The 11,405-nt window shown below is 41.1% G+C and overlaps 1 protein-coding gene across 2 annotated transcripts in view; it reads left to right on the top strand.

Annotated features, from left to right (window-relative positions):
* The window catches only part of ASB3 (ankyrin repeat and SOCS box containing 3), a 77,974-nt gene that overhangs the window by 20,512 nt on the left and 46,057 nt on the right, over window positions 1-11,405 (top strand). For both annotated transcript variants that reach the window (XM_070429211.1, XM_070429210.1), the window contains exon 2: window positions 4,024-4,232. In XM_070429211.1, the coding sequence (XP_070285312.1) occupies window positions 4,037-4,232 (196 nt within the window). In that variant the 5' untranslated portion in view covers window positions 4,024-4,036. The remainder of the gene's footprint in view (window positions 1-4,023; window positions 4,233-11,405) is intronic.

Below are 11,405 nucleotides of genomic sequence, written 5' to 3'. Positions count from 1 at the left end.
TTGTCCTAAATATGAGAAAAGTCAGTAAAATTTGGAAAAAGATGCATACCTTTTTTACTCAAATTCTGTTTTTAATGTCTTTGAAGCAGTGTTCTTTTTTTAAAAAATTATCTTTACTGTTGAAAGTATTATAGATGTCCCTCCCCCCTTTTTTCCCATTGACCCCCTCACCTCCTACCCACCCTTCCCAGGCCCTCACCACATTATTATTTGTGTCCATGGGCTATGCATATATGCATATAAGTTCCCTGGATAATTTCTCCCCACCTCTCCCACCCCCACCTTTTCTCTGAGATTAAAAAAATATATATGTTTTTATTGATTTCAGAGAGAGGAAGGGAGAGGGAGAGAGATAGAAACATCAGTGATGAAAGATAATCATTGATCAGCTGCCCCCTACACACCCCCTAATGGGGATTGAGCCTGCAACCTGGGCATGTGCCCTGACTGTAATGGAACTGTGACCTCCTGGTTCATGGGTCGACATTCAACCACTGAGCTACACTGGCTTGGCTGGAGTAGTGTTCTTGTTTGTGTTTGTATGTGGTTTTCCCACAATGAAATTTAAAAAAAAATAATTCTTTATCGTGGAAAGTATTACATATGTCCTCTTTTCCCCCCATTGACTCCCTCCAGACTAGCCTGCCCCCCACCCCAGGCCCGTACCTAACCCCCTTGTCTGCGTTCATGGGTCATACTGTATGCATACAAGGTCCTTGGTTGATTACTTCCCACCCCCCACCTTCCCCCATCTTCCCTCCGTGATTCCGCACTCTGTTTCATGCTTCCATGTCTCTGGATCCACTCTGTTCATCAGTTTATTTTGTTTTTAGATTCCACATATGAGTGAGATCATGTGATACATGTCTTTCTCTGACTGACTTATTTCACTTAGCATAATACTCTTCAGGTCCCTCCATGCTGTCTCAAAGGGTAAGAGATTCTTCTTTTTTACTGCTGCATAATATTCCATGGTATGAATGTACCACAGCTTTTTTATCCACTCATCTACTGATGGGCACTTGGACTGTTTCCATATTTTAGCTATTGTAAATTGTGCTGCTATGAACATAGGGGTGCATACATTCTTTCTCATTGGTATTTTGGGTTTCCTAGAAGTGGGATCATTGGGTCAATTGGCAGGTCCATATTTAATTTTTTGAGGAAACTCCATATTGTTTTCCATAATGGCTACACCAGTCTGCATTCCCAGCAGCAGTTTACTAGGGTTCCCTTTTTTCTACATTCTTGTCAGCCCTTGTCATTTGTTGATTTGTTGATGGTAGCCATTCTGACAGGTGTGAGGTGATACCTCATTGTATTTTAATTTGCATCTCTCTGATGATCAGTGACTGAGCATTTTTTCATATGTCTCTTGGTCATCTGTATGTCCACTTTGGAGAAGTGTCTATTTAGGTCCTTTGCCCAATTTTTTTTAAAATCCTCACCCAAGGATATTTTTTCATTGAGTTTTAGAGAGAGTGGAAGGGAGGGGAAGAGAAGGAGAGAGAGAAAGAGAGGAAGAGAGAGAGAGAGAGAGAGAGAGAGAGAGAGAGAAAGAGAGAGAGAGAGAAAGAGAAAGAGTGATTGGTTGCCTCTTGCACACACCCTGACCAGTACCAGGGATCGAGCCTGCAATGGAGGTACATACCCTTGACTGGAATTGAATCCAGGACCCTTCAGTCCGAGGATCAACACTCTATCCACTGAGCCAAACCGGTTAGGGCGTCTTCCTTCTGTTAATTTGTATGAGTTCCTTATATATTTTAGATATTAACCCTTTATCAGATGTATCATCGCCAAATATATTCTCCCATATAGTGGGCTCTCTTTTTGTTTTCTTGATGGTTTCTTTTGATGTGCAGAAACTTTTTATTTTGATGTAGTCCTATTTGTCTCCTTAGTTTCCTTTGCCCTAGGAGATGAATCCATAAACATATTGCTACGAGAGACCTACATCAAAATGTTTTTCTTGCATTAGATGAATATACTTATCAATTGCCTTAAAATGTGTGTGTGTGTGTGTGTGTGTGTGTGTGTGTGTGTAACTTGGATGTAATGGCCTTGGCTAGAAATTAACATAGTTTAAAAAAGTATAGCTTAATACTCAAAAGTCTCCACAGTTTTGGCTTCAGTTACTTCTATAACTTCATTTTTTCTACTGTTCTTTGTTTACCTACTCCTCCTTAACAAAGTGAAATAATTGTTTCTCTTATTTACTGTCCTTTACTCAACCTCAACTGTTTATTTCTGTAAGCTTTGTTATGTCTTTGCTTCTGCCTGTTGTCAAATCCTCCCCATCTTTCTTTTCGGGCCCAGCTTATATCCCTCACCAAGTTGGAGTAGTTCTTTCTTCTTTGACTACTATGGCTCTTTATCTGTACTTCTCTTATGGCACTTTCTGCTTTTTATTTAGAATCACATGTATTTATCATTACTATGTAACTGTACATAATTTGAGGTAGAATCTGTGTCTGTATCATCTTTATATCCTCCACATTGTTAATCATCTAGTTGGTGCTCAGTAAATAACTGTTAACTGAGTAATTAAATATTCTGGAATAAATATCTTCACTTTCCTAGTAATGGGCCAGTTGACCTGATCAAATTCATCCATAGCTAACCTTAGCTATTTGGCTCATTGTAGAATGAACTTGTGCAGTTACAGCTTTATATTTAAATGTGACCATGTGTAAGTTTAGATTTAATATTAGAAATATTGTGTGGTTTCTTTTAACCTCTTTCCACAAATCTTTCTTTTCTGGATAAATTATTTATAATGTGGTTCTAGAAAGTTTTTCACCTGTATCAGACTAGACATGTTGTTGGTATTTCCTGAATTATCCCCCAATATCATTAGCAAAACTAAGAGGTAAAATGGGATCAGAATGTTACTGAGAGGGACTATCCCTTAGGAGATAGTCCCCTGAGAATTCTGAATCTTAGCCCAACCCACCTCATAGGGTGACTATCAAGAAATTGTCTTTGTGAGAGTTATATATTGAGAACTATATTGGGCATTGACTTGAAATGAACTTTGAAGGGAGATGATGAAGAAAAGGGAAATAATGCTGTGAAGAAATTTCTGGGCTTGTGTAGGAAAGGTGAACTCATCTTTTTTTGATGCTTTTAATGCATCTTAATATATTCAGTTAGTGGCACTGTTTTATCAAAGAAAGAGAACCTGAGTGTTCTAGCCCCTTCTGCAAAGGACCGCCTGTGGCAGGAAAAGTAGATTTACCTACTTTGTTCTTTTCAATGTCCTTTACTTCTTTTTTAACCCTTTTGGGTTTAGCTTTTAGCTATAGAGGATTATAAATTAACTAGAGGTTCAGTGCATGAAATTCATGCACAGGTAGTGTCCCTAGGCCTGGCTGGCGATCAGGGCCGATCAGGTTCTCTGCTTCCCTGCCTCCCCACCTCCTCCTTCCCTCGCTCCCTCAACACCACGCCGCCCCCACCTCAGTGCAGGTCGCCCACCATGTTCCGCGATGCCCCTGGTGGTCAGTGCATGTCATAGTGAGCAATCAAACTCCCAGTTTCCCGGTCAAACTCCTTAGGAGACAATTTGCATATTAGCCTTTTATTATATAGGATTCTTGAGGCTGAGCATTACTGGTCACTAAATGGCCATCTCTGTATGCATTTGGGATTAACTGGAGGTGTTTAGCTCTCTCTCTCTCATCAACAGAGTTCTAGTGAGTACATTTTAATGGGGATATGAGTAGGTGCAGAAGCCTGCAGGAAGGAGCTGCTCAGGCAACATTTCCAGAGAAGGAATGATAGAACACTTAAAATTCCCTTGCTGTCTTTAATAAAAATATTCCAAGGAATCTCAATTCATCAGAGAGACTTCCTGGGTTAGACTAGCAGAGGCTCTGGCTTGACAGGTCTCTTTCTCCATCTCAGACTCTTCCTCAGCCCTCATGTGAGGGATGTTAGACAGGTCCACTTCGATCTGCTAATCTCTAGGAGTTCAGTGTTTTATTGACACTAGTATTTTCTTCCTGCCTTGTTTTGTAGACTGGTCAAAAGAATGGATTTTTCAGAGGCTTACTCTGACACATGCTCTTCGGTTGGACTTGCTGCAAGGGAAGGCAATGTTCAAGTCTTAAGAAAACTGCTCAAAAAGGGACGGAGCGTTGATGTTGCTGATAATAGGGGATGGATGCCAATTCATGAAGCAGCTTATCACAACTCTATAGAATGTTTACGGATGTTAATTAACGCAGGTAAGGTAAATTCAAGGCATGGGAAGGGAGGCCTGCAAGCTGGATTAATAAGACATAAACCAATGGTAATATATGGCTTATTTGTTTCCCTTTCTATAACCATAAAATAACTGCCTGTGCATTGTTAAGGATGATAAGATTGCCTGCTATGGGTTGTAAATGTTGTCCTTTATTTGGTAGTGTCTGTGCCGGACCCATTTTTTATTGTCTGAGCACAATATCTTTAAGCATTTGGTAGTTCTGGTCATCGTTTTTCTTTTTTTTCCCAAACAAAAGGAGCAGTGTTAGTGATATTGATGGTGTTAGTATTTTGCTTGAATTATTCTTTCTTTTTTATATTTTACAGTTTCCTTAAGTTTGGGAATCGTTCCAATTACTTTGACTTTGTATTTGCTGAGGACACAGAGAACAGGATGGACAAGGTCCTTGCCTTTATGGTGCTTATATTCCTGTTAGGAAGACAGTCAATAGATACCTAAACAGATAATAGCAAAAGGTAAAAGTATTATAAAAAAAATAAATAAAACAGAGTCATAGGACAGAGAGCAATCATGTGCTACTGCAAGTCTGTATTAGTTGACTTCATGCTTGTAACTGAAGACCAGCAATGTGGGAGTTTTTACACCACAGAAATCAGCCAGTGCTACAAACCAGTGATATAACCAGGCGTTTTTCCCCTCCCTGAGGCAGTTACACATTTGCTAGCACGCTACTGAGTGAAGGGCTCAGTAAACGAGCCTTAGTGGAAAATTCTGACACTCATTAAGGCATGAATTTGATAAACTGTGATCTCCCCCACATCAGGCAGCGCTAAGGGGCAGCGAGCTCAGCCAGAAGCCGGGCTCACAGCTGGTGAGTGCAACGGTGGTGGCAGGAGCCTCTTCCACCTCTGTGGCAGTCGGACATCCCCCGAGGGCTCCCAGACTGCGAGAGGGCGCAGGCTGAGGGACCCCCAAGTGCACGAATTTTGTGCACCAGGCCTCTAGTATAGGATAATTCTCTTGTCCCCTGTAAAAAGTGTCTTATATAATTTCTACTTCCTTGAACTTCATCTAACATTAGTAAACTGACAGAGATTCCTAAAATGTACCTTTTATAGATTCACTACAGTTATGAAGGTGCTCGGGCATACACAAAAAGAATGGAAGAGTCTGAAATGATTAGAAAGGTTTTGCTTTACTGTCTTTAATTTAGATCCAGAAACTAGTCCAAGAATCTTGGTCTTCTCATTCAAGTTAGAGAAGAACATAGAAATTTAATATGCGTATGTATGTGTTTTTCACTTTGCTTTGTTTAAAGTGTTAGTACAAATAACAAATTTGCTTGTCTTTATTTTTCTTTGTTGGAAGTTTGGTGTCATAGATAATGAGATTTCAAGAAGCTTATTATCTTGGAGGGCAGTAAAGCTCTTCAGCTACAATTCATCATGCCACTCAGTATTAAACCATTTGCTGACTAAAGGTCACTTAAAGTTTTGTAATTAATTATAGCATATCACTAACAAATATTTTAATTTGGCAAATATATGATTTAATTCTTAGTATTTTTTATTAGTTCATGTTAGGAAAATATGCTTTCATATTGACCATGATAACAGATACTAACGATCCTTAGATAAACAAAACAGCGTAGCATAGTGGTTAAGAGTTGTGTTCACATGGACCTGGGTTTTCCTGACTCCTCCATTTTATTGGTGTGACCTTGGACAGGTTTTTAAATCTCTGAGTAGTTCAGATTCTTCATCTGTATGATAGAAATACTCCATCATTTCAGCTCAGGCCAGAAACTATGGGCCATTCCTAAGTCCTTCCTTTTTCTTATACCTCTCCCAGTTAGCAAATCTGTGTGTGTGTGTGCGCGCATGCGCACGTATGTGTGTATGTTGTGTATGTATATATATGAATGTATACAGACAGTCACACCATTTCTAACCATTGCCATAACCATTAATACCTTGGTCACATCATCTCTTGCCTGGATTGCTGCACTGGCATCCTAACAAATCTGTTCAGCCCGTGCTTCTTCCCCGTCCTACCACAGTTTAGTCTTAGTATTATCGCAGGGTTTCTTTTATAGTATGTCAGACCATATCTCTCTTCTCAAAGCTGTGCAATAGTTCCCCATTTCATTCTGAGTAAAAGCATTGTTTTATGGTGTTTCATAGTGTAGATGTGTAATATTTAATCATTCTCCTGTTAATGGACATTTTGTTTGTTTTCTAAAAGTTTGCTATTATAAGTGGTGCTTCATGTATCTATCATCTGTATCTATCTATCTATCTATCTATCATCTATCTATCTATCATCTATCTATCATCTATCTATCATCTATCTTTGTGCACATGGGTGAGCATTTCTGTATGATGGAGTTTAGAAGTGAAATTGCTAGTGCAAGAAGTGTTCAAAGTTAAAATGTTGATAGATATTACTAAATTATCTGCAATATTAATCAGAACCTAAGTTTAAACTAGTTTACACAATAGAAGGGAATGCAATAGAGTAGCTCATGTAAATGTTAAGCCTGTGTGGTAGGTCAGTGCAGGCATTGCTGGATGCTAGTACTCAGAGTGACGTCATTAGGCCTCCAGGTCTCCCTTTCTTTCACCCCTGCTTTTCTCTGTGGTGATTGTATTTTCAAGCAGGCTTTCTCTTTGGAAGTTTAGGCATGCCTCATATTTAAAGAGATTTTTATATATTCTGGATAGTCTTTGCTGTTATATGTGTTTCAGATATTTTACTTTTATCCTAGATTTTAATTTTTAAATTGTGTTTAATTTCTTTGTAATGCATTCAAATCTCATCCTTTTCATTCACTTTTCCCCTTTATCTTAGATACATGATGAAATCTCTTAAACAGTGTCTAAGAATTTTGCATATGAAATTCCTTGTGGAAATTGTTTTATATCTAATGTTTTCTAAATAAAACATAATGAAATGATGTACATTGTGCAAAGTGCTTGACTACAAATCTATCTGAAATTGACATTTATCTATCACCCTTTGTGATTGGCACATCTTAAATATATTTGGCTTCATTAAATTGTGTTTCAACTGGCAAGATAACTGGTTCTGATCTTAATATTTTACCCCTGTTAATCTCTACCTAAATATTTAACATCTACTTAAAACCATGTGGTTTTGCTTTCCCTCTTAGGGGTTTGCAGAAAACAAAATGAAAATCTACCACCTATCATTTAAACAAGTAAGCAAGTTTATTGTTTATAAGTAAAAGGAGACTTTGTTTCAGGAAACACGGTTGTGAATACCTTGTCATTTTGGCACAGGGGTCAGTAGCTGGCATTGGCCCAGCTGACATGGCCCCAATCCTCAAAGTGCAGCCAAAAAAGAACTCATGAGTTGTCATAAAAGAACTTAAGTGCCCTTTGGGTTTTTCCATTAGGAAATATTTAATGACCTTACCATTTACAATTTCAGTAAGGAGAATAGAAGCAGAAACTGCTTTGCCTTTCAGTGAGAAGGAAATAGAGGTTATGAGTCATTTTTTCCAAGAATCCCTCTTGTAGGGAAAGGAAGAGAGTGAGAGGGTGGTGGTTCATAGTTCAGTACCAGATAGATAAAGTCTCTTTGGTCCCCACATATCAATTAAGGAGGGTAGTTGGTCATTGGAACCTCCAAAACCAGTTTATATTTGGTCCTGAAAATGTTCTTAAAATGGTATTTTGAAGACTCTTCCAAATTTGTAACAACTGGGATAGTACATAAATACTGAAATTCTATTGAATCTCTTTCAGGGTTGGACCAGCTATTTTACCCTGTTTGATTCTTAAGGGACCATGCTCAGAGAGTTTAAGTAATTTACCCAAAGGGAAATCCAAATTATATTGGGCAGTGTCGGAAGTGCAGCCAGGTCTTCCAATTCCAAATCCATTGCCTTTGCTAAATCATGTTACTTTCCTGGTCCAGTGGTTTTAGAGTTAGCTAAATACTAGTAGCCATATATATATATATATGTATTTTAATATCTCAATTTAGGAGTAGTAAACTGCCTTTACTGTTTCTCATCATGAGTGAGAAGTGCCTTTTCTTTACTCCATAGATAATTGCACAGGAGGTTTCATTTCTCTTTCTTAAGATGTGTGTGTGTGCACATCACTAAAGTTAGTCCTCACTGAGGTGGGAATTAAACACCTTTCCTTTAGGGGGAGAATTTAAAGAATTTATTTGGAAAATTTCTGCTATTTGAATATATCTTCTCTTCCATTTATCCAGTCATTTATATATGCATGGACTCATGGATATTTATTTTATACATTGGGTGACAATCCAATATAATGTAATTGAATTTTTTTGCCCATATTATTTTACCTTGATCATTGAGTGCTCTTTCATACTGGCTCCTGTGTTTGTTTGACATAACCCCATTTTTTAGCACTTTAAAATTTTCTGGACCTACAAGACACTCCGGGCTCATTTAAAAAATTAAAACAAAAACAATTTTTATTGATTTCAGAGAGGAAAGGAGAGGGAGAGAGAGATAGAAACATCAATGATGAGAGAGAATTATTGATTGGCTACCTCCTGCACACTCCCCACTGGGGATTTGAGCCTGCAACCTGGGCATGTGCCCTGAGTGGGAATTGAACCGTGACCTCCTGGTTCATAGGTTGACGCTCAACCACTGAGCCACGCCAGCCCGGTTGGAGTGCATTTTATTTTGGAAATGCAGTCTTCATTAACTATTAGACTGTAGTCTTAGGTTAGAAAAGGAGTTTGTTTTTTTTATGTTTTGTTTTTTTGCATTCCATTCCTATGACTTAATTATTTTATAACTGGAAGTTTATTCCCCTTGGTCTCCTTCACTTATTTTGCCCATCCCAAATCCCTCTCCCCTCTGGCAACCAGTAATCTGTTCTTTGTATTCATAAGTTTTTTGTGTGTATGTTTTGTTGTTTTGTTTGTTCATTTATTTTGTTTTTAAGATTTCACCTGTAAGTAAAATTTTATGGTGTCTCTGTTATTTCATTTAGCATAATACCCTGAAAATCCATTCATGTTGTCACAAATGTCAACATTTCATTCTTTTTTTATGGCTGCATAGTATTACATTGTGTGTGTGTGTGTGTGTGTGTGTGTGTGTGTGTGTGTATGTGTATATTGCCACATCTTCATTGTCCATTCATCCATCAGTGACACTTGGGTTGTTTCCATATCTTGGCTATTGTAAATATGCTGCAGTGAACATAGGATGCATATATCTTTTTGAATTAAAGTTTTTTCCCCTGCTTCATTTAAATGGCCAGAAGTGGAATGTTTTAAATTACCTCAGTGTTACTATTTGAATAGCTAGGAAGTAATAGAGATGAGATCATTTCTCTCATGGAAATTTAGAAATAAAAAAATCAAATTTATTAATACTTCAGTAAATCTTGCTTAAGCAAATCTTCGATGTATCTGCTCCAGATTTTGCATTTATGTTACCTTTCAACTTATGCCACTATCTTTCCTTTACCCATCAAAAGTTAAAGATGAGAAAATGAGTGAGTGGGCCAAAGTTATGTGTATAGAATACCAGAGACCTGTTCACACTATGGCCCCTGTAAAACTTGTTTTGACTCTTTTAGAAGAGTTTTAAACTATGAGCCCTCCCATCTATAATCCTATCTAATAAAAGAGAAACATGGTAATTAACCGTAACTTTGCTACCCTTCCCATTGGCTAATCAGCGCGATATGCAAATTAACTGCCAACCAAGATGGCGGCCGGCAGCCAGGCAGCTGAAGTGAACAGGAGGCTTGCTTGCTCCAGTGACGGAGGAAGCCAAGGTTCCCCACTTGCCTTGCCGGCCTCTGAGCTGCACTCTAAGAAACATTGTTGCAAATATAGAAGCTAAACAATCCCCAGAAACCTGCTTTCAGCCATTAGAGCTGGAGGGAGCAGGACCGAAACAATGTTGCAATTATAGAACCCAAACAAACCATAGATTCCTGCTTTCAGCAGCCAAGGCCTCAAGCTGGAGCCGGCCTCAGAGCTAAAGCCGGCTCTCAGCTCCAGTGACAGCCATAGAAGGTAAATAAATTCCAGAATAAAAAAGAAAAAGAAAAAAGGAGAGGTTGGGAGCTTCAGTCGCCCGCCAGCCTGAAAACGGCTTTCAGCCCCTCACCCAGACTGGCCAGGCACCCCAGTGGGGACCCCCACCCTGAAGGGGGTGTGACCAGCTGCAAACAGCCATCATCCCCTCATCCAGGCTGGCCAGGCACCCCAGTGGGGACGCCCACCCTAATCCAGGACACTCTTCAGGGCAAACCAGCCGGCCCCCACCCGTGCACCAGGCCTCTATCCTATATAGTAAAAGGGTAATATGCCTCCCAGCACTGGGATCAGCGGAGCCACGAGGTCTCCCAAACCCGGGATCATCGGAGCCGTGAGGCCTCCTGGCACCGGGATCAGCGGAGCAGTGAGGCCTCACTGCCCCGGTGTCAAGTGGAGCCGAGAGACCTCCCGGCCTGGGATCAGAGGAGCCGCGAGGCCTCCTGGCCCCTGGAGCAGTGTGACAGGGGGCAGCACCCAAACCCCCTGATCGCCCTGCGGCTCTGTGTGTGACAGGGGGCGGGGCCACAACCTCCCTATCCACCCTGCTCTGTTCGTGACAGGGGAAGGCGCCCCACCCCCTGATCAGCCCTGCTCTGTGCCTGATAGGGGGGAGCTTCCCAACTCCCTGATTGGCCCTGCTCTGTGTGTGACAGGGTGCGGCGCCCCAGTCCCCCCATGGGCCCTGCTCTGTGTGTGACGGGGTAGAGTCGCAACCTCCCCATCGGCCCTGCCCTGAGTGTGACAGCAGCGGCGCCCCAACCCCCTGATCAACCCTGCTCTGTGGGTGACAGGGAGTGGTGCCCCAACCCCCTGATCTGCCCTGCTCTGTGTGTGACAGGGGTCGGTGCCCCAACTCCCCTATCAGTCCTACTCTGTGCATGACAGGGGGGAGCTCCCCAACCCCCTGATCGGCCCTGCTCTGTGCGTGACAGGGGGTGGCGCCGCAACCTCCCCATCGACCCTGCCTTGAGTGTGACAGGGGGCGGTGCCCCAACCCCCCCAATCGGCCCTGCTCTGAGCCCGACCAGGGGCTGCACCTAGGGACTGGGCCTGCCCTCTGCCATCCGGGAGCGGGCCTAAGCCAGCAGGTCGTTATCTCCCAAGGGGTCCCAGACTGTGAGAG

This window comes from Myotis yumanensis, unplaced genomic scaffold (genome assembly GCF_028538775.1).
Source record: "Myotis yumanensis isolate MYYU_CA2020_CCGP unplaced genomic scaffold, mMyoYum1.0.hap1 SCAF_11, whole genome shotgun sequence".
NCBI lineage: Eukaryota > Metazoa > Chordata > Mammalia > Chiroptera > Vespertilionidae > Myotis > Myotis yumanensis.
Note: the sequence above shows the minus strand (reverse complement) of the source record. Positions and strands in the feature narration are given on the sequence as shown.